The 25,393-nt window shown below is 36.3% G+C and overlaps 1 protein-coding gene across 1 annotated transcript in view; it reads left to right on the top strand.

Moving 5' to 3' along the window:
• LOC101738967 (uncharacterized) overlaps nt 1-25,393 on the top strand; it is a 111,647-nt gene that overhangs the window by 73,734 nt on the left and 12,520 nt on the right. Inside the window, exons 4-7 of the mRNA XM_004923478.5 lie at nt 645-792; nt 4,980-5,078; nt 17,343-17,519; nt 18,346-18,468. Of these exons, the coding sequence (XP_004923535.1) occupies nt 645-792; nt 4,980-5,078; nt 17,343-17,519; nt 18,346-18,468 (547 nt within the window). The remainder of the gene's footprint in view (nt 1-644; nt 793-4,979; nt 5,079-17,342; nt 17,520-18,345; nt 18,469-25,393) is intronic.

The raw sequence follows: 25,393 nt of genomic DNA on the forward strand, positions 1-25,393 counted from the left end.
AGTTCTAGAAGTTTTTGCGATTCGATTACTGTTGAAATCGATTTTGCTTGATTTCGTTTTTAGCATATTTTTCGATAGTTCCTTTCTGCTAAGTTATTAAATAGCTACATTTTGATGATTTCATCTATATTGGCACTGATTGACCTAGAAAATGTTTGCTACAACATTTGCTCAGAATATATCTGCAATATACCAAAATAGATAGAATGAAGACCTAAATTTTTGGTCAAATGGTCTCAAAATATTATTCAAGAAAAAATACTTTGGTCATATAAGGCGTCATCATTATCATTCTCCTGCTCTTCTTCCAATCGCGCTCTTCTTCCAATCGCCTAGGGTCGGCGCAACATGTTTTCTCCTTCCATAGTCCCCTATCATATACCATTTCTTCGCTCACTCCCCTCTTACACATATCGTCTTTTACGCAATCCATCCATATCTTCTTAAGTCTACCTCTTCCTCTTTATTCTTCCACATTCATAGTTAGCACTCTCTTACCTACTTTATTTCCATTTCGTCTCATCACAAGTCCATACGATCCCTAAAACCTTTGCCGAGAATCATTAAATTTAAAAGCGATCAAATTGGCTCACATTTCTGAATAATTTTCCAAGATATTTTATGCTGTATCATTTTGTTCATAGAGTCGAGTATCTGCTGGCGAATTATGGCCGATGGAGAGGCCGGAGGGTATGCCCGTTATCCAGTCACTAGAGGTCATGTGCGGGAAGGACCACATGGACGTGCACCTCACGTTCTCGCATCCCTTCGAGGGCATTGTCTCGTCTAAAGGTTAGTAGAATCCGTTAGAGTATCCGACCTAGTTCCCGTAAAGCTTATAGCATTCATTATTGAATGTTAGATACAGACTAGCGCAGAAAGCAACGATTGTTTTAGTTTCAACAATGTATGAATACGGTATGAAACATTTACATCGTATAGTAGAATCAAATTTATAACGTTAACTAGCGCCATTGACTTTGTGGTGCAGTTGTTAGAGCCCCTGCTGCGCCGAGGGTCGTGGATTCGATTCCCACATTAAGCAAACATTCGTGTGATGAAAAGGTTCGCTTGCTCTGTGACTTGGTCTGTCTGTTAATTGTCTATATGTATATATTTTTAAATGTACACAAACTTGTATGTCAGTTTTTGGTACCCATAACACAGGAAATCTTTGGGGACAGATAGATGGCCGTGCGTGATTTATTTATCAGTATTATTATTCCCAGCTATTTATTTATTTATTTATAAGCATAAAATGCCCTGACCGAAGCTGCTAGGTCTTTCGGTTTGAAGGGCCGAATAGATATCTTAAAATACCATTGCGACGCCGACGTCACATTTCAATTTCGCTATTCATATTTATGACGTCTATATTCTCAAATGCTCAATGAACACAAATAGTGGTAGTAGTAGTTTACTGGTGGTAGGACCTCTTGTGAGTCCGCACGGGTAGGTACCACCGCCCCGCCCATTTCTGCCGTGAAGCAGTAATGCGTTTCGGTTTGAAGGGTGGGGCAGCCGTTGTAACTATACTGAGACCTTAGAACTTCTATCTTTTTTTTTTTATTGCTTATATGTGTGGACGAGCTCACAGCCCACCTGATGTTAAGTGGTTACTGGAGCCCATAGACATCTATAACGTAAATGCGCCACACACCTTGAGATATAGTTCTAAGGTCTCAGGTCAAGGTGGGTGGCGCATTTACGCTGTAGATGTCTATGGGCTCCAGTAACCACTTAACACCAGGTGGGCTGTGAGCTCGTCCACACATCTAAGCATAAAAAAATAAAAAAATAGTGCCCTTGGATTTATTTGCCTAACTAGAGCAATAAAAAAGAAACGAAATTAGGTCGCTAATTAAAACGTGTTCATCTTTAAACTCAAAATTCAAGTCTCCTAAGTCTTTATTAAAAACGAGCCTCAGTCAGAGAGCCGCTATGATAAATTGAATGTGAGCGATAATAAAACATGAGACTTATAAGGTAAAATACAGAAGAATATCAACTGTACTGTTTGCTTCCAGCACATGTCGTATTCAGACCGCGCCGACGCTAATTGTAACAGTAATTACGAAGGTTTCACTGACAATTATAATTGTTAAGAACTGAATTATTAATACGGTGCACGCCCCAATTGCGGATCTTTACCGGCCGCGTACGGTTCTTCAAGTTAACATACGCGTAGACAGAATGGGTAAATTTATTAATTACACCTATCTGAATATCAAAAGAATAATGTCATATACTATAGAGACACGTGTGAATTGATTTTTATATATTTTTACTAACCTAAAATTATCGCTAAATAATATAATAATATGTATATGGTATATAATATTTCATTAGACAACATAATTTTATATTTATTGATATATATATTGCTGAATTTAAAAGGTTAAAGTCAGGGATGTCAAAGTTTAAGTTGTCGTCGCCAAAAGGATAAGATGCCTGCCATTTTTGTATCAAACCATACACGTATGCCTGTGTTTAAATCCCGAATGCAGATACGAATTTTTTCTATGGAAATACATGTTTGACAAATATTCACGAACTACTTTCGGAATAACATCGTGTAATAAAAATTAAAAGCGCTAAAATTATTATTTTGGTAATCGCGTAATACACTCGTTACTAGGACGTTTGGTGAGCCTTCACTGGTAGGTACCACCATCCTGCCTATTTTTGGTGTGAAGCAGTTATGAGTTTTAGTTGGAAGGGTGCGGTAGCCGCTCTACTGTAAAACCGAAACTCAGAGCTCATATCTCAACGTGGGTGGCTGCATTTACGTTAATGTCTATGGACTCCGGTATTTACTAAACACCAGTGGGCTTAGTACGAGTTTTTTAACGTTCTCGATAGCGTAAAAGTTAACTTAAATTTGTATGCAGTTGGAACAGTGCCCCTAGCAGCAAACGTAGCCAACTTTGAGTTAACTTTTACGATATCGTGAACGTTAAAAAACTCGCACTAAGCACACTGATAAGAGGTAAGCATGTCCACCCATCCAAGTATCAAAATATGAATAGTTCTCCAATGATTTCCCGCGAAATTTATTGCATCGCCGCTGACGGTAGAGCGTAGTGTAAATTCCAAAATGTAGATATCACCATTCTACTTCTTTCGGCCGCGAAGAAGTCTGCTATACTTGTTTGAAGGGTGAGGTAGCCGTTATACCGCAAGACAATATAATATTTATGTGCTCCGACAACGTCTCAACAACTACAGAGGAGCTGGTTAAATTAATTAAAAAATAAAGGTTTTTTTTTTATGGGATTTGATGACCTGGTAACTAAGACCATTAAGTCATGTTTTATTTTTATTTGTATTCTTATTTTTATGAAAAATGATAATATGGAGTGAAATTAAATGAAGATGATTAATTTGAGACATTAATCAACCGGAATGCTATCAAATGAAATGATATGGGGTGAAATATAATCTCAGTAAAATGGTGGTTATTTACTGAGATTTTTTTCATTGGACTTTTTGGAGGATCCCGAGAAGTTACGTCCAGCGGCTTTGTTTTATTTTCCCACATTTGTGTATTTTTCACAGATATTAAACAGTTAATAAACCACCGTTATTACACATTCAAACCTAAAGAAACACTAAATAGACAAAATAAAACAAATCACACAACTTCACTCCTCGCGTTCCCGCCGAAAAGTCTTCAAATAAAGGATTAAGTCAACCTTTTATGTAGACTAGTTTTAGTAATTCCTTGTCAGCTATAGTCTGTATCATAGTGTATATGTTTTAAATTGTAAAAAGAGCGTTAATATTAATATTGCTGTACAAATGAATATTTAAATTACTGTAATTATCAATACGTAGTATCGCTTCTTGAAATTGATTCACGCAGTTTGATTTGACACACTTATTAGGTTCTTTTTGGCTTAAGGCAAAGCGGCTGAGCCCTATCGTGGGTGGTTATTAATTAGTTTTTTAAAACGAAAGATTATTTACACAGATAGCCCTGTTTTAAATTCACTATAAAAGTTAAACATTAAAACGGTATCTTCCCGTTATTAATTAGAGAATAAGAATTAATATGAAATTAGTAATTAACAATAAATCTGACGGGCCATGTGTCTTACCGGTTCTCTTTTGTAGTCTAACATCTAACATCATTAGAGATAACGAACTACCGCACCCATTATATTGAGATGATGAGCGGGCTACGTTTTTTACGGAAAATTTTAACCAGAACAAGAATGTTATACCATACGCTCTATATCCTACAAAAGCTATGTCAATGTTAAAATCATTACAAGTATTAAAAAACTAGTGGATTTTCCTTAATAATATTAAACCAAATATTCATTCATTTATTCATTCATTCAATCATTCAGAAAATACACTTTATAAGTAAAAGTATAAAAAGTATAAATAATATATGGTCACTGACTGTATCTACAAATATTTTTGAAAAACAAAAATACCATTAAAATTGACTAAAATTCCGAGATTTATGTTAATTTTAACTTTTATGTAATTATTTTTATCCTGTTATCCTACACTAGAACTGGAGGTTTGAAGGAAACAGAAGAAGAATTAAAAAATATAAAACTATTCTTCAAAATCTTATTCCGCGCGTTTCTTATTATTTGCCATTGCGATTGCCGTTTAAGGTAAAGCTGTGACTGTTTATTTTAAGTTGACATCTTCATTTCATTTCACTCCATATTTTTATTTATTTTATTTTTCATAAAAATAAGAATATAAATTAAAATAAGACATGACCTAAAGGTCTTAGTTATCAGGTCATAAAATCCCTTAAAAACAAAAGGAGGTACGCTATATTTCAGCGGCCGGACAATAAGTACCTTGTTAACGTCCGAAGTAGCTGCCGAAATAATAAGAAAAAAAAAATACAATTTACTAATGCGTCATTAAGACCCGTCTAATTTTAGAAACCAATAAATCATGGCCTCAACGTTGTTATGAAGCACGTTTACAGCTGTCCGTGATTGCAGGTCAGCACGGTGACCCGAGGTGCGTGTACGTGCCACCATCGACGGGCCAGACGTATTTCTCGTTCAGGATCGCGTACGCCAAGTGCGGGACCAAACCAGGTAAGAAATTTCAGTATTATTTATCTGTATACCAATGTCAGAGTTACGGGTTTACATTGTGAAAAAAAAACAAAGCATAGAAATCTCAGGTGAATGACCTTGTGACATTTGAAGTTTGAGAATAATGAATATCTACCCTTTTTTTATTTTTTCATAGGTTAGATGGGTAGACGAAGCTCACGGCCCACCTTATGTTAAGTTTACCGGAGCCCATAGACATCTGCAACATAAATAGCGCCACCCACCTTGAGATATGAGTTCTAAGGTCTCAGTATAGTAACATGGCCGCCCCACCATTCAAACCGAAACGCATTACTGTTTTACGATAGAAATAACAGGGTGGTGGTACTTCACAAGATGTCCTACCACCAGTAATTACGCAAGTTATAATAATGCGGGTATGATTTTTATTACACGATGTTATTCCTTCACCTTGAAAGTCAATCGTGAACATTTGTTAAGTACGTATTTCAATAGAAAAATTGGTACCCGCCTGCAGGGCTCGAACACCGGTGCATCGCTATATACTAATGCACCGGACGCCTTATCTTTTAGGCCACGACGACTTTTGCCTATTTATGCCGTGAAGCATTAATGTGTTCCAGTTTTAAGGGTTTTTAATAGTCGCCATACAGTGTAATTGAAGCTTTAGCTTCATGTCAAAGAGAATTAAACCAAGTACAGATTCGAATGGACTTACATCGAGCCTTGCCAGAAAGTGACTTAGGCTAGATAATAACGAAGGGTAATTACTTCTACTGATGGGTGCAGAGAAAATATTATTAGCAAGTAGACGATCTCGAAGTCACATATCTAAAAATGTAAAATAGCCACGTACGTGTTTTGATCTCAGCTCAATACCTTCAATTACTACATATCTAATCATGTATTTTCTTATTCGTTGCCTCAAGAGACAGACGAGAATACCTTTCTGAGTGTTTACAGATATTCATGGTCGTTTTTCAAACCTAATTCAAAGAAAAACTGTTCGTGTTGGTAATACTTTGGTAAAACCGTTCAATCCAAAGAAATATGGGTAACCTGGAAACGAAGGATGGACGAGCGCGATGTGTCTATATGGTAATCCTGTAGCGATTGGTGTGATAGGACCGTCACGAATAGGATGGCGGTATTCGCGTTGTGATAACTATGGGCTCGGATAAGACGATGAGTCGTAAATACGTCTCGATTCCAATTAAAAAAAAAAACAGTTTTTCTTCCTGTCAATATGTCGCAATTTAAGTTATTTTCTAACGCCATTAGCAGTGAGATAATCAAATCTCGTTACGGTTTAATACAACTAAACGAACCGGAACTATTGCTGTGAAATCAGTAAATATATTTCTATTTTGTAATGATACGAACCAAACCTTTTTATTCTCCAATCAATAGGAAATTGAAAGTCTTATTTTAAATTAAACAGATATTTTGTAAAAGAGTAAATTCGCAGAAAATAGCCTGGCGATAAGGCGTATTCTTTGCCTGCAGGGGCGGATACCACCAGTTTGAAGTATGGGTAGACTGGGTGCTCTGGTTAGCTGGTTAGCTAGCAGAGACTTTGACCTCGTGTTTCTGGATGGGTCATTTATGTTATCATGACTGTGTACACCGGTCACGACATAACGCCAAGTGGGCTTCTAGTCCCCGTATCTGATTTACATTCACCAAAAAATATTTATCTATATATATAAAAATTAATTGCTGTTCGTTAGTCTCGCTAAAACTCGAGAGCGGCTGGAACGATTTGGCTAACTTTGATTGTGAATTATTTGTGGAAGTCCAGAGAAGGTTTAAAAGGTAGATAAATATGAAAATGCTCGGAATGAAATAAAAACAACAATTTTGTTTTCCCTTTGAAAACAAAATTCGTCCCCCGTCGGACAGATTCCTTTTGTTTGTTTTAAGTTTTTTTTATACAAAAGTTTAGGTCTTTTATTTATCGATTGAGGCACTACGAAGTCTGCCGGGTCAGCTAGTTTTGAATAAATAATAATCAATTCATTAAATTTATAATATTCACTAGCGACTCGCCCTCGCTTCGCTTCGGGAACTGTAATTTATTATTGATCTTATTGAATAATTCTATTATACAAATCTGGTCCTGACAGTAACAAGCACAATAAAAAAAGGACGTAACAAACAAAAAATCTAATCTTTCCTCTTCTTACATTTAGGGTTCACTTTAATGGCGATAATGGCTTACAAATTAAAGATACATACTTATATATGCCCTCAAGAGCTTTTTTGGAGGACTATTTGAGATAAACATTTCCATTTTACATTATATACGTCTAACTCCAACGGTTTTTGCAACGCACGCAAAAATAGCTCCCAGATGGCAGATTTTTTTCTTTTTTACTTGACAATTATTATCGTTATATTTTTGATAACTCACATTTTTTTAATTATAGCCTATGTGTTATTCTAATGTGTAAGCTTAGTGTTATTATTATTTATATCGAAACCACAGCCTAAAAAATAAGTTTCAAGCTTTTAACCCTAAAAATGTCGATACTTCCATACAACTTTTTATCAGATAATTTCAGCTCTTTACAACACTTTTTTCGCAAAATTAAAATTACCCTATGTCCTTTCTCAGGCCCTAGATTATCTGTGTACCAAATTTGATTCAAATCGGTGCAGCAGTTTTGGCGTGAAAGCGTGACAAACAAACAAACAGACAGAGTTACTTACGCATTTATAATATTAGTATGGATTGTGTGGGTATGGCTTACTCTGTAGTGTACTAGTATCGTAGTGCTTAACCTTAATAACTAAGAAATGTATTTGGGCGATGCACGCAATGGAATACGTTCAAAATCAACTGACGCATGAGGTCAAGTGCTTCTTAAATTAACTCTATTGAATAAGAAGTATGGTAAGTTGGAAGTATGTATTACTATCTGTCTTTATTTTCGGGAGTGGATTCGATTCACTCTTAATAATCTAATATCTTTCTTGGTTTTATGGTGTGTTTGCCTTTTTAAAGCAGCGTAGAACTGGTGGTAGGGCATCTTGTGAGTCCGCACGAGTCTACCCTGCCTATTTCTGCCGTGTAGCAGTAATGCGTTTCGGTTTGAAGGGTGAGCAGCCGTTGTAACTATACTGAGAGCTTAAAACTTATATCTCAAGGTGGGTGGCGATATTTACGTTGTAGATGTCTATGGGCTCCGGTGACCGCTTATAACGAGGCGGGCCGTGAGATCGTCCACCCTTTTAAGCAATAAAAAAAACGTTAAACTGCCGGAAGCTAGAATTTTTTTCTTAGAATTCTAGAATCTTTCATTTAGTGATTTCTGCAGCACCGCAGTAAATCGACACGTCATTAAATACAAAGAACACTAATTGCTATTAATTTTAAGATCTTTTCCGCCGTGTTTCAAATAACGCTTAATTTTCTTCATCTTGCGGCAAACGATGTAAAAAAATTAAGAGTTTTTTATGATTGATTCAATGGAATGGCCATTCTAATTGTTTACTTTTATGACTCTTCAATTTGTCTGTGTTTTGGATTCATTCGCCTACATTTATCATATTCTATCTATATGGCAACATTCGTTCGATAATTCCTGCAAGTTTCACATAATTATTTCAACGGTGTCTTTAACACCGTAATTATATTGACAGTCGGCCAATAGAACTCATTGTTAAATCACTGAATGTCGCTGTAGTGGCCATATTGAAATATTATCAAAACAATACTACTTCTAAGGAACATTATTTTGAATTTTCGTAATCAAACCGAACGAACAACAAACTCAATCACCCACGTGTCTTGTAAAACAAAAAAAAACAATTGAAAATAAAAACAGAAAATACAACGTCGTGCCGTCATAATGGTGTTGGAGCTTAACACCGTAGTAATTCATACAGTATAACGACTAGCGTTACGGATTGTACGACAGAAAAGAGAAATGCTCCGGTCGCATTAAACACATACGATATACGCGCGTGCTTCAAAAATTACCGCTTCTGAAACGTGTTAGAAACTACACTGTTATTTGCTGTGAAAATGACGAGAAGTCGGCCGGCAAATAAATCGGCAATTTAAAACTGTGATAAATGTGGACTGTGTCAATGAAACATACATCGAGAATTGTTATTATACGATTAGTTGTTTGAATATTTAGGGAATTAAAATGAGGAAGATTAGTTCGTATTGCGTATCACCCACCTATTTCCGCCGTGAAGCAGTAATGCGTTTCGGTTCGAAGGGTGGGGTAGCCGTTGTAACTATACTGAGACCTTAGAACTTATATCTCGAGGTGGGTGGCGCATTTACGTTGTAGATGTCTATGGGCTCCAGTAACCACTTAACACCAGGTGGGCTGTGAGCTCGTCCATACATCTAAGCAATAAAAAAAAAATTAGGTTTTAAGTTATTTCATAGCTTTTATCGCGGGCTTTGAGCGCGGCGACCGAATAAAGAAATTCCGTAACGAAAATAAAACATAACACCCCCACTCCGCCTACCATTTGGCTTGCGTTCAACACATTCACACGTTGCCTTGCGTAGTGTTTGTGAAAAAGCGCGCAGCGTGACGTCGCACTGCATGCGCATCATGAAAAGTCTGCCCATCTCTCTCTCGCGCGGTCTAGCTTATGAGTGTCAAGGGGACAGTTAATGTTTTCTTTTGGTTAATGCTTTATAAATATAGCGTGGTCTTATTTTTTTATTATTGTTTTAATACTAATTATAATTGCATAAGTTGATAATAAATGCTATGCAATAACTTTACCGTGGCAGTCCCCGAGTGCCACACGTGTTTTCTTTTTTAAATACAACTGCAACATATGTATTTCAATTACTTTGATTTTTTTTTAATTGGTGTCTTCATTTAATCGTCTTCGTAGTTTGGACATTACAAACTGGACATTACAAAAGAATGCATATAGCAACTAGGGATGTAACATTTTCTGTGGCGCATCGTCCGCGCTCCTTGTTTCCGTCACACTGGTCGGATAATTTATGTGACAAATGAATGGAAGTCGTCGCTGCGAGCCACGCCACCGCATTCCCTTATAGCACTCGCTTCCCTTCTAATACATTCGCGTACCTACCATATTATTTTATTGCTGTTTCAATAATAGCTTGAAAAGCGCGCAACGGTCGTTTTACAGAATTTTCTGGAATCACTCTGCAGTTCCGTCGAAAGCGTTCGACATATTTCAAATTTGAATACGCATTTTTCATTTGAATACTTGAGTCGACTATTATTAAAGGCGGCAATGTGACTTTTGGACAATTATTGGTAAATCAGAAAAACAAATTATTGACTTTGTATTCCATTGGCAGTCACAAAACTCTTCGGAACGACATCTTAGATAAATAACAGGTTAACTATTAACCTTTATTTAATGCAGGTTTTGAACCGTATTCTTTGAAGGAGACGATTATATTCAAATCAATCTGTATTGACATATCAATAACATTTTTTTTTCCAAATTCACAGATTGCCACCTTTGATAATAGACGACTCACTTATTACGTTCAAAACGTTAATCGACTGTCAATAATAAATGTGTTTAAAGTTATCGCGCTTGCGGAATCATCAATACCTAGTGCTCAGTAAAAAGCGAAAACTTTTCTTTTAATTGCGATTGGGTGAGCAGCATTTAAATTTTGTTTCTTGTAACGTCACTCGACAAATGTACTTCGCTTTTAACGGCCGAGAATCGAATTATCACCTTGTGTTGTCACTCAAAATGATTGACTCGAACAGAAAAAAAAAACCTAAAATGAAAGTAACGTCGGATTTAAATGATGTGAGAAAATGCTTTCCTGTGTTTTCTTACTATCTAACGTCATCTTCTCTTTGCCGTTATCCTACTTAGTGGGGTTTGACATAACATGATGTCAATATAACACGATGATTCATGGCGACAACATGTTTTTAGTGAGTAATAAATAACATGGAACAATGTTTTATAACAAACAGATAACGGTGAATAAATCGAATAACCGAAACTCCTTTAAGGATTCGTTAAAATTCAAGCAACATAATAGATAGTTTCTAATTTATCAGAGAAAACGATTGATGTCAACTTCTATCGTATTATATCTTTAACCTTATCCTCCCAGTGAAAAGAGTATGTTAATTTGTTTTAATTAGCTATTATATGTGTGACTAGCTGAGTCCCGCGATGCTACCCGCGGTTAATGTCGTACCGCGGCTGACGCCGCGAGGCGAAACTAGTCTAAAAAAGTAGCCTAAGTTACTCCTTATATCATCAGCTACTTATAAGTGAAAGTTCCATCAAACTCAGTCCATCCGTTCCAGAGATTAGTCTGAACAAACAGACAGACAGACAAAATAAAAAAAAATGTTATTTTGTTATATGTACTGTGTATACATACTTACGTATTTAGTAAAAAGTGGTTATTTTATTATTACAAACACACAAAATCTTATTTATTTCAATAATTAATATTTAATCCAATTTTATTTATTTGTATAGATTATTTTTAGGAATTTGCTTCATTTATAGGTGTCATAATTCCTACGCAAGGTTTTAGGTACCATTCTACGTATTTCCGCGGCGTACCAGTCATGGGTTCCATTTTGGAGGATAGGAAAGCCATTATAGAACACTATTGAGTCTTAATTCTCAGATTGGGTGGCCGCATCCAAACTGCGATGTCTATGGGCCTCGGAAACACTACACTAGGCGGCCCATGATCACGTTCACTCAACTATGCAACAAACAAAACATAAAAAAAATACAAAAAACAATTTGACAATCGCATTAGCTAATGGATATATTTATAGATTACTAGCTGACCCGGCAGACTTCGTGATGCCTCTATCTATTAATAAAATACCTAAAATTTTGTATAAAATAAACTCAAAACAAACAAAAGGAATCCGTCCGACGGGGGACACATCAAAGGAAAAACAAAATTATTATTTTTATTTAATTCCAAGCTATTTCATGTTTATCTACCTTTTGAACCTTCCTTGAACTACCATAAATAATTTAAGACCAAAATTAGCCAAATCGGTTCAGCCGTTCTCAAGTTTTAGCGAGACTAACGAACAGCAATTCATTTTTATATATAGAGAGAGATAGATTTATGAATTATAACTCCGTGATTAACTTCTTTCAATTGCCATATAAATACAAAAACTGCGTTAGTTAATATTATGGGATGATATTTATTGAAAAACTGTTTTAAATCCGACCTCGTTATGTCTATATCAGAAGCATTCTCTGTAGATTAATAAACATGTTACAATGTATCTTAATACTCGTAAAGTATCGGTTGTTCACAACAATTTAGCTATAAATCTGTAGAAGAGGTCTGGATCTGGTCTCCTTTCAACAAAGTAACGAATGTTTTTTTTTTTTTTAATCTCGATTCAAGTCCATTACAGCTATGGGTGTAACGGCGCCGTGTCCGCTCCTTGTCTGAGCAAATCCAGGGCTGTCGAGCGGCGTATTTAAATTTCAAATTTTGGTTCTAGATTCTAATCAGCAGTGTATCGATCGCTCAAAATCGATATTTTGAATCGATCGAGAATCGTCTCGTGACATCCCCTTTAAAGCTCATCAGTATAATATCAGTTGCTATATACAGAATCAATACTAAAATACATATTACAATGGATGGATGCTAGCGAAAAACTATGCCTTAGATTATGGTTCGCTAAAATTCTTCACATATATAGTAGTTCTTCTAATGTTTAATCCCAAGAAATAACAAGGAATTTTTGTGAAGTAAAATTTATAAAAGATAGTTTTCTTCTTGACATCACGATGTGGTAATGAGGAGTTCTTGTCGAGTGATTACATTTTTTAATTGAAAAATAAATAAATTAATTAATACTTTTATTATTTTCTCTATTGAAAATAAGTTGAACTTGCAATGAAAAGGTACATAATAGTTATTTTAGAATAAAAATTAACTAGCCATTTGTGTTTGTTCCGCTGGATTTGATTGTGGCTCTTTTCGCAACCCGACATAGATATATTTGGACATCCAACAAACACTGTTAATGGTATTTTTTCTCCTCATATTTATGAATAACATAGAAACGTACATAATACAACAAAACTCTGTTCACAACACTTGGTTCAGTGACGGATAAATTATCATAAAACATACAGTGAAATGAACCTAATGATTATATGGATTTGAATCTTCACGATTGACTTCAACGGTGGAGGAATCTTGTAATAAAAATCAAACCCGCAAACTTATAATTTGCGTAATTACTGGTGGTAGGACCTGTTGTGAGTCCACACGGGTAGTTACCATTGCCCTGCCTATTTCTGCCGTGAAGCAGTTATGAGTTTCGGTTTGAAGGGTGGGGCAGCCGTTGTAGATGTCTATGGGCCTCAGTAACCACTTAACACGCTTGTCCAAACATCTAAGCAATAAATAAGAAATCTAAAAATAAACAAAAGATAAGCATTCGAATTTGAAAATAAATACGTTCCTAGTTATGATGCTTACAGATCTCAGACCCAGTAGCGAGAATTTTTCTTGTAGATTCTTAGTTGAATCTTTTACTGTTATGGGTGTAACGGAGATTGGCGCGCTTCTTATAGGGTTGCCCCGGTTAAGTTTTCGGAAAGCCCTTATACGTTGTATCATAAAAATTATTGTTAAGCCTTTTAAAAGTTGAGTAAAACTGGTTATTTATAACAAAAGTAATACGTATTAATTTTTAAATTATTTTTGGTCAATAATTTAAAATTATTTTCAACTAACATCATACGTTTAATAAGCATAGTTACAAACATAATCATTACATTTATAACTTTTACACTTCGTTTGGTATTGCCATAAACCATTTTATCATTATATTGCTAACTACAAACTTACATCTTAAGGTATCTTGGTTTTGATTAGTTTTTAATCCCAATTGCTTCTTTAACACCATTCTGACCATGGATTATAATAAAAATAACCAAATCATTAATGTACAACGAATATAGAAACCATTTAACTGCATGTAGAGAATGTTTAAGATGCGGGCAACCCTAGCGTGTCGCATTGTTTCTCGGAATCCTTTCTCGCTTGACCACATTGCGCATCGCACAAAGCCCATATTCCCATTGCAACTCGACTGAAAGACGCCATCCCTCAACTACTTTGAACGTTTCCTTACAACTTCACCTCGTATAGCTACAAACCGTTTTCATCCTTAAACACATCGCCGACATTTCAATGTTCGAAGATTTATATCCGTGAATCCTCTGGTTACTTGGAAGCGCTTAAAGGTCTGTTTCGCTTGTATGGCCTGCGCACGGCCTGATCCGCGTTCTTAGGCCCGCATCAAGTTTTTTGTTGAAGTATGTCCGCTTAGGTACAGCCCTAGCAATAATAAGGATTTCAAAATTAAACCTCTTTGATTCAAGTTATATCGTGATCTCTTAGAATTCAGAGCTTGTAAAAACTTTATGTTCTAGTTTTTTCTTAGAATTTTGTGTTTGAATATGCTCGTAGCGACTTCTTCGTAAAACGGACTTGGAATTTGATGTGTACTTCTTACATATTAACATTTATTATTTACTTTATTCCGTCTTTCTTACATATACTGTATTCGTTAAAACAATAACATTCTAAGTTTAGGTGATAGTCAAGCTAACACCGTGTTGCACACCGTGCTAAGCGATTACTGAAGCTAAATTAACTTATGTTATTCTAGCCCACTTTGAGAAACAATGTTCTATTTTCAATTGAATTGGATTGAATCATTTACAACGCGCTTTTCTTCTCTTTCTCTGCTCTGTATATATTTTTCAGTTTTCTTTTTTTTTCGAGATTTCTAGTTATATACAAACTTCTTTAGTGGGATGGCGACTTCATGATCTTGTATGATACAAGCTTGCCACGAAAACAATTGAGTTTCAAACTGCATTTATAACTAACTATACTAGTCTAGTATAGTTAACTATATTAGTCTTGTATAGTAATAAATATTTATTAATTTTGGCCAATTATTTATTAATTTTATAGAATGAAATCTCAATATTTTGATTTATATTTAGTAAATTAAAAGAATATATATACTATGTATAATACAATAGGCAGATGCACCACAAATTGAGTATCTACACATAACATTTACAAATTGACATATCCTGGATAATCCTAATATCGCTATGAAATCAAGGAATAATTGAAAATACTACATTATAAAATGCAAACAATCACAATTTCACATAAACAACAAAGCATTGAATAGCTGCTAAAATAAATTAAAAAATAAAATGTTAAGTAAAATTTTGGCCTAATTTTATTTACAAGAGAAATTAGTCACGCTAGGCCATTCACGAATACATAATAAGCCATCGAAAAAAACACACGATAATTATGCAGAGTTTCATTAAGATAACGCATGGCCCCATGATCATAGCATTTTATGAGAACTTTAAACAAATATACGACCAACACACCAGAAATTCCGTTAGTGCTTTGCTTTCTACAAATCCACGATCGGTGCGATCCGCTCTGCACGTTTTGTGTGTTCGCTATTCAGGTTTCGGTTTTAGTCACGACGTTTTGTTGATACCACGCGTTATGATAATTGATAATCGTCGACCAAGCCGATTCTACTAGTTGTACCCGCAACTCGCTCTGAACTCATATCTGTGAGGGGCAGTTTATGTAAGCTAAAACGGGCTTTGAGTTATTGAGCGTAGTCAACATAAAATTGATGTTTCCTTATGTCGTTGTTTTTTTTTATTGCTAAGATGGGTGGATGAGATGGGTGGGCTCACAGCCCACGTGGTGTTAAGTGGTTACTGAAGCCCATAGACATCCACAACGTAAATGCGCCACCTACCTTGAGATATAAGTTCTAAGGTCTCAAGTATAGTTACAACGGCTGCCCCACCCTTCAAACTGAAACGCATTACTGCTTCACGGCAGAAATAGGCAGAGTTTTGCGGTAGTTGTTGTTTTTTCATTACCGATTCGCTGGTAGCCTTAGAGGCTATTCCAGTTTCCGAGGACGGGTAGGTGAACTCACGGGATCAACCTGAAAGAAATTGCTAACACTAGCCCTAGCAAAAGTAATGCTTCGCTGAATCTACCAGCGGATCGAATTCGCGACTCACTTAAACTATCCTGTACGAAACTCAGTGGGTTCGGCACAAGTATTTTTCGAACAGCACGTCAATACAATCGACTTCAGGTTCAATTTAAAGTAAAATGATAGCAGTAATTAAAATGACTTTATACAATTTTTACACAAGGAGCTATATCTCTCTATCTATCTTTTGATGATAAGTATATGTTAATAAGACAGTATTCGATCGTAAATTCAAAGCCATATCAAAGTTACATCTTTGTGATCACGACCCCGTCAGGAACGTATTATTTCAGCGGTCGGACAATAAAAACAGTAATTTAGTAGAACTTCTCCGTGCTAGCTCACAATATGCTTTATTTCTAATATTTTCAACATGGTCTTCGGGGTCAAGAATTAGGGGGCTATGTTGCAGTTAGGCAAGATTACTACATAGAGAGAGATATTATGATAGAGAAAAGTGCTTGTACGCATCAAGATTTTCACAATAATAGCTACATTACGATTAAGATGACAATAATAGTCTTATTTATTTATTAAATATATTTTGTACACACAGCTGTAAGAAGAAACACGACAATAAGGATACAGAGTACAAGGGCACCACTTATTTCATGTTGAAATCTCTTCCAGTAGGCCCACAGAAGGAAAAAAGAATTAGGGACACAAACCTAGTGCATACAGTAAACATTATCTATATATTAATACGTGAAGCAAATTTGTATCCCTTTTTACGAAAATTGCGCGGACGGAGGAGTATGTAATTTTTATAATGTAATTTTCCACACTTGTAGAGAATATCGAGAAGAAGTGCACAATGCTAATTTTTTTTTTAAATAATGCCTTAAAGATACATTAAATCAATAAAGAAAACATTACACACACTACATACCATGTATTTGACGCACACACGCATGCGTAATATTTATTGTCAAACTTTTGTTCTTGACGTCTGTTGTCAAATTGGGAATTGTAGTTTAAATATTGTTTGTCTTTATTCATAAGTTTTTATAGTGTAGCCTTGGCGAAATTTGTCATTATAGAAGTATAAAATACATTCATAATAGTGTACAAACTTACAATTAATTATAGTCGAATTTCGACTACTGCGGGACCTCTAGTATATATAATAATATCTTGTCTTGTTAATGATTCGATGAAAAGATGCGGGAACACCGGTGCGTTATGGGAAAACTTGAATCAGTTGGGCCGCATTTTACAGATCTGCACGGACAGTTCTACGAGAACACGGTTGTGGTGCAGTACGACAAAGATCTGCTGGAAGTGTGGGACGAAGCCAAGAGACTCCGCTGCGAGTGGTTCAACGACTATGAGAAGACAGCCTCGAAGCCCCCCATGGTTATCGCTGATCTGGAGGTGGTCCAATTGGACTTCAGAGGTAAATTGTAATCATTTATGCGCCTGTATAGAGTCTTCTTTTTCTTCCTCTTATTCCACTAGATCAGCGGTCGGGGAACTTTTTTAATTATTACCTCAAAATATTTTTGTGTAAGTTGATATTACCCCATGACGAAGAACAAAAAAAAACGAAATCGCTTCTTTTTAGCATCTTTCATATTATAGCCCCCATGATAACTTTTGAAAAGAAAACATTAACTAAAAATTTAATTTAAACATCATTTATTCAATTTATCAATGTAATACCTAGTAATAATAACTATTAATAAGTAATAACGGTAATAATAGTAATTTAAGTAATATACAGTTGAGGAAAAAAATCGCCATATCAGAGAATATATATGTAAATGATAAGTTCTTGTTATTTTATAATTCATATGATATTTTTATGAGTTTGAAATCACAACGATTCTAAAGAAGTTTCACTTCAATATACACTTTTTACTCACAAAAGTTTAATTTTTACCGCCCAAAATTTCATTTTACCCCATTTGGGGTAATTTATCCCGGTTCCCTGACCGCTGCACTAGATGGTGAGGTCGGCACAGCTAATTTTTCTCTTCCATTTTCTTCTATAAGCGGTTAGCTCAACACTCACTCCTCTATCTCTCGTACCGTAATTCACACACTCCATCCATTTCTGCTTCGGTCGACCTCTTCCCCCTCTACCTTTCACTACCTCTCCTCTACCTCTACCAGTGACTGCATAGAGTGTCAGATAAAAATTAAATCGGTTTCATTTCATTGTAATGAAACCAATACAATTTGATATCCAAAAAGTTACAATTTGTGTTCTTTTTTTTCAGGAGACAATGTGGACTGTTGGATGGAGATTCAAGCTGGGAAGGGGCCTTGGGCTCCTCCTGTCTCTGGTATAGTCCCCTTAGGCTCCACTCTCACTCTGGTCGTGGCCATCAACGACTATCGAGGTAAGGAAAATTAAATATACTGAATTTTTAAAATTGTAACTTAAGTCATGTATCACTAAGCTTTTAAATTACGGAACCTATACTTACAGGAAAGCAGTATAATTTAAGCCTATATTTCATTGCCGAAGCGGACAATAACATGCGGTCACATAGCTGCGAGAGCATCAAAGTTTTATCGCAAAGCCTGTTAATATGTATCCAAGGAATAAAGTACTTAAATTAGTATCATAAACTATAATACACACTTAAACAGTCTAGTAGGTCGTAGACGTTATTAAACCAGAGAACTCTGCTTTAAATTAGACGGCAGAAGTACCGTGATTAGCTTTATGGGCCCCGTAGACACGGTCATATTCCGAGCAATCTAATACGTCAGTCTAATAAAGGTGTATTTATCATTTTGTTTAGGGTTGAAAGAATTTGACACACGATTTGACGACCTATAAATGGATGCACAACTTCACATTGTATTTTTTTTTTATTTTATTGCTTAGATGGGTGGATGAGCTCACAGCCCACCTGTTGTTAAGTGGTTACTGGAGCCCATAGACATCTACAACGTAAATGCCGCCCCCCACCTTGAGATATCAGTTCTAAGGTTACAACTCAGTATAGTTACAACGGCAGCCCCACCCTTTAAACCGAAACGCTTTACTGCTTCACGGCAGAAATAGGCAGGGTGGTGGTACCTACCCGTGTGGACTCACAAGAGGTTCTACCACCAGTAATACGTATGGATATGTCGACCACTTACAGCGTGAGCTCGAAGTCTTAATTAGATTGTACAATATATTCAAAGAATGGGTAGCCCGTAGGTGCCACCTATAATTATTTCCGACGTGAGGCAATCGCATATTCCAGTATTAATATTATTATTACTGAGATTTTTTTTTTCAAATTATAATCTTTAAATACTATACAATATAATAATATATCCCGAATATAGCATTGACGTCTTTTGTATCCAGGAAATCCGTTAAATACTCTCTTCTTTTTAAATCGATAATATACGATTTACTTGTGAATCGATTTTACATCTCATTATAAATTCTATTGTGCGTCCATTCCGTTAGACGTATCACGTCAATAACAAAGTAAAATTCGATTATCGATTTCAATGTAACGAGTTACTTCGCTTTATTCGATGTTGGTATCGATTTTTAATTTTTAATGTATTTCACCACTTTCAAATTTAAACGATCAATTAATTTTAGAACCTAAATAAATTAAATATTTATTTTTTGTTGACGGAGAAGTTCTATCTATCTGGTATTCTGGTCTAGCAGCCCTCAAGGTTGACATGAGGTCGAGCTTGAGACAAGCGTACACTGTGTTATGTTACGGCTGCCCAAGTCCTTCGAACCGTTGCCTGTAAAAATTTTCAGAATCGTCTCCTCACACAGCCGGTTCGATCTGAGCGAACGAAGTGAATTCTCTAAAGTTTCAACTATCTTCAGTTTTAACTAAACACAAACGCGTATTAAACTCAAACTCGTCTGCATAATTTCGATGGTCCCACGTTAAAAAAAAAACAGTAAAAATCATGAACTAGTTCTACGTAATTACACATTTATTACAGTACGTAGAAATAACCTATTGTTTTACGGAAATTACGGAAGGCAGAGGAAACATTTCAGAATCGCCTACATCGTAAATTACAATTAATGTAACTCGTTTGACATTATTTTTTTGTGCTATGTATGTCACATTCTGACTCTACACAAACATAAACTCAGTTCTAAAAAATGTGTACAATTCACATTATGCAGTGGAAGTGAAACTTACAAAAGTAAAAAAAATATGTGTGGTGTCGTGGGGCCAATATTAAATATACTATATCGTCGTTGTCAAACCAAAATTTGCTATGTGCACTTTTTGAGATTTTTACTTTTTGACCTTTTCGTATAGTTCTCAGCCCTATCAACCGCCGTATAAAAAAACTATTATGTATCTATAGCTTTAATATTTATCTATAGCTTTTATTTGATATAACTCTTAAAAATTCACCTTCATAAAAAAATTTATACCCAAATGTTTATTTAAAATAGAGTTTTTGCACAATGCAGATTTTGTTTTGACAGCGACGATATACTAAATATAATCCCTAAAAAACTATATCAGTCACTCGCAGGCTAAGTTCTAAAGATTTTTGTGTAATTGTCTCTAGTTTTTTTTTTTACTACTGTTATATTCGTACCATCGAGTTTCAAATTACAGCAGCGTTCAAAAGTTTTCACTTACAAAAAAAGAGCGATTCGCAATTAGAATTTGCTCTCAAAGTCGGAGTTCTGGTAGTCATAAACATTGAATCATAATACGTGTTAAAGCCTAATCTTCTCGAGAGCCATGTCTTCTAAAGTTCTCACTTTTTAATCGTTGTAATATTTTCTATCATAGTTTTCATTCTTGCTACTTTGTGTAGTTTAATAAAATTACCACTAACCTGTGGCTCAAACACTGAGTTTCTTGCCGGATCTTCTCAGTGGGTCGCGATTTCGATCCGATGGTAGATTCAGCGAAGCATTGCTCTTGCTAGGGCTGATGTTAGTAAAGTCTCTCAGGCTGAGCTCCTTGAAGCTACTGATAATTAAGTAAGAAACAACAACAAAAAAAAATACAAAAAATGTTCTAGAATTTAAAAGGAAAAAATTTTTTTTTTTTTTAAAAGCAACTTTAAGAGCTAGGATTACTTTTTTATTACCCTTGTAGGCAGACGAGCATATGGCCCACCTGATGGTGAGTGGTTACCGTCGCCCATGGACTTCAGCAATGCCAGGAGCAGAACCAAGCCGCTGCGTACTTGAAAAGAAAGTACAAACAGAAAAGGTTTTATTATTATTCTATATCATTTAATATTAGATATTCATTTATTAATAAACACAATAGATATGTGCATAATATAAATATAAAAATACACAGCTAGACATAGTACAAACACTCACATTGTTTACTAAGCATTAACATTGCTAAGGCTTGTTCGATTTTGAAAGGTCTTAAATGTGCAGAAACGCCTTGCGGTGGCTGCGGTTACTAAGTAATTTAAATTAATAACCACTTTAAGTACCCGCAGCGTAACTTAAATAGTTAAGAAACGCTAGAACGTTATTCGTGACGTCTTGAATGTGTTGCGTTATTTTAATATCGCGTTCTGTGTAATGATAACCATTACTTAAACTCAAGTGGTTACCAATTCGCCTTCGCCGCAATACTCATGTCCTTTCATTACTATACTGTATTCTCTTTAACCCCCATACCCCTATATATCTCAAAGAACGTTTCGAGTTCCTACGTGATACGCATAATTTTTCTCTGAGATCATCGGATAGCCTGAGACTGAAAATGCCGGTGCATTCATCATCATTCTTTGACAATTCATTCACCGTCCAGGCGTCCACTGTTTTTTTGAATGTAAACTGTGTTGGTATGCAATAAAGTGTATTCTCTCTCTCTCTCTCTCTCTCTCTCTCTCTCTCTCTCTCTCTCTCTCACTTTACTAATAAATACCCCTTGCGCTTTCTCGAGTTCTAAATATGTAATTTATGAAACACGCTGCATGGACGGCACAGGATAAAGAGCTGCTTGTAGCACTCTCTGGTCTATAACCTACCAGTTTATTTGTAGATATTTTTGTATGTAAAAATCAAAAAGTACATTTTGGATATATTATGCGTCATTGCCCCTTCTTACAATGATTAAAATTATGGCATTGGGTTAGAATACGTCATCAATTCTCGGCACTGATTTCAACATTTATATCACGTTTTTTTTTTTTTTTTTTTTTTTTATTGCCTTTGTAGGCAGACGGGCATACGGCCCACCTGATGGTGAGTGGTTACCGTCGCCCATGGACTTCAGCAATGCCAGGGGCAGAGCCAAGCCGCTGCCTACCGCTTAATACTCTCCATAAGCCTCGTTTGAAGAAGGACATGTCATAGCGTTCGGGAAACACCGTGGAGGGGAGCTCATTCCATAGCCGGATAGTACGTGGCAAAAAAGATCTCTGGAAACGCACTGTGGATGACCGCAGTGGCTCCAGGTAGTATGGATGAACTCTACTCCGGTGGCGGGCGGTGCGATGGTAAAAACGAGATGCTGGTATCATCTCGAACAATTCCTCAGAGCACTCCCCATGGAACATACGGTACAAAATACAGAGGGAACCGAAGTCCCTCCGCAGACCCAGAGGCTCCAAACGATCCGAGAGAATGGGATTATCGACAATCCGAACGGCCCTCCTCTGTATGGAGTCAAATGGAAGAAGCTGGTATTTGGGAGCCCCGGCCCAGAGATGGGAGCAGTACTCCATGCGAGGCCGGACTTGTGCTTTATAAAGCAAAAGTCTTTGTCCAGGCGTGAAGTACCGCTTCGCTCTGTTGAGGACTCCCAGCATTTTGGACGCCAACTTGGCTTTGCCTTCCAAATGACTCCGAAACTGGACATCGCTCGAAATGTCGACCCCAAGTATCCCGATACTCTCGGAAGGTTGCAGGGATTATTATTATGATCTTCAAACCATGTTTTATCAATCCGATCCACTTCGATAAAGCGGTACGATACGAGAACCCTTTCATCGTGGCCGCCGGTAACTACATTCCCGATCCTGCGGAAAGAACGGAAAGCAGTCGACGTCGCCCCAAACACGTCATTTCGGATCCTCCCGATCCACTAACGGTGCTTTTAGGTACCTCAAGCACCGGTCACCGTTCTCGTCGAACCCGTCGCTTGCGTCGAAGGGCTCGACGAGTAAATTAACCCTTAGACACAGCCCACGGAGTTTCTCGCCGGATCTTCTCAGTGGGTCGCGTTTCCGATCCGGTGGTAGATTCTGCGAAGCACGGTTCTTGCTAGGGTTTGTGTTAGCAACGTCGTCAGGTTTGAGCCCCGTGAGCTCACCTACTAGTTAAGGTTCCGCTGATATAGCCTCTGAAGGCTATCAGCTTAGGTAGGAAAAAAAATCAATCCGACTACAAATTCGCCAAGATAAACCGAAAAAAATATATTATAAATAAATATTTTTAATTATACAACAGTTTTGATGGTTTAACGCATAACACAGGTTGTTGATAGAACGTTAAATAGAAACAAATGCTTATGAATTCTTGATCATTAAGACTGAATATAATAAATCATTAAAAATACTTAATAGAATTTTGGAATCCCGTACAAAAACAAAATTATTTTTTACGATTTATAATCATGATCTGCGTAAAGAAACCGACGTTGCCGGAACATTCGTCACCGTTATTATAAAAGTATAGATGGGACCCGATTTTTTTAATCAACACCACGTGGGCGTCAGCTTTCTACTCCGCTGTGAGTGTACGTACTACGTATCGCCCGGAATACAGAAATTTATTGGAACGTGAAAAAGTATTGCTTATGGTTTTCCATAGCTTCGTCGTAATATGTGCGTTGAGGTATTTTAACGGCTAAATCATAAATTTGCTTGTTTAGTTGGTATTGTTTGACTCCGCTTGGCTCGTTAATATTAATTCCGCGACCAGCCTCACATTCCAGTTTGAAGGGTGGGATTGCCATTGCAGTATACAAATGAGATAAAGAGACTCATGTTTCAGTGTAAATGGCGGTATTCAAGTTTGTGATATGAATGGGTTCCGACAAACACTCAACTCGACCGGTAAGTGTGTGGTGTGTGTGACTGTGATGACGTGATCCTCAAATTATTGAAAACTTCCTAGGAGTAATCTTGAAAACGATTATAGGATCTTTGTGAGCTACAACGATATTAGATGCGATGCGGGTCAAAATATAATCAAGTTAATTTGGACTATATTTTTTGAACGAAGTTCCTTATAGGACGATGCGGAGGTGTACCCTAACCGGGAAAAACGTCCGTAACGTAAGATTTTTATTAGTAACTAGCGACCCGCCTTCGCTTCGCTTCGGAAACATTAAAACACACAAGAAACCAAAAAAAATAAAATAAAAAAAAGTAGCCTATGTTCATCAGGGACAATGTCGGCTTCTAATGGAAAAAGATTTTTTCAAATCGGTCCAGTAGTTTCGGAGCCTATTCGAAACAAACAAACAAACAAATCTTTCCTCTTTATAATATTAGTATAGATTAGTATAGATATAGATGCACACAGTGTACGACTTAACTTTGTAATAACGTATAAAAAATAACATATATTTTAATCATTCATTGACCACGATCTTAGAGCGTTCGTTTGCGCAATACACTAACTCCCGCAAACAACCGTAAATGAAATGTACCACAATAAGTTCGCACGTTACCGAATGACAGTGGGTTGTTGCGAAACCTCCAGTTTTATTTTCTTTATACCTCGAATAGAACTTAAAGTTAATATTTTTATAATAAGGGATTTCGTTCCTACCCGGTGTCCCACATATCTTTTATTTATTTATCTTTAGCCCTTTGATACACATAGTTGGGCAGGGGAGGCCACCCTTTTAAATACCATAATGTTCGATCGCCCACTTCCACCTCCTAAGCCGTGGGTTTTTAGGCACCTTTACGACTTAATCTCCGCCATTCCGTTACTGCCTTACTCCATCTGTTATTACTTGCTAAGTGTCCAGTCCAACTCCATTTCAGATCCGCTACTCTCTTACCAACATCTATAAATTTTGCTTGGCGTCTAATCTGGTTATTACCGACCCGATCTCTCAGATTGATACAAAGCGTAGACAGCGTAACAATTATATTACAATCATACAAATCTCTAATTGCCTAAATAGAAAAACAACAAAACTTTTTGGTTGTGCTTCTTTTTTGTTTTGTTTAGCTTTAGTTTGTTGATTTGTTTGGTTTTTCGAGCGTTAATGTTATAATAAATTGTTTTGGCAATGCTCAGTTTTGTTTCCAATTTAAATAACAAAACCGAAGAGAAGATGTGACGTAAAATTAATCTAATCCTTGGGGTGTCAGTGATTTGGGCCG

Source organism: Bombyx mori, chromosome 6, assembly GCF_030269925.1.
Source record: "Bombyx mori chromosome 6, ASM3026992v2".
NCBI lineage: Eukaryota > Metazoa > Arthropoda > Insecta > Lepidoptera > Bombycidae > Bombyx > Bombyx mori.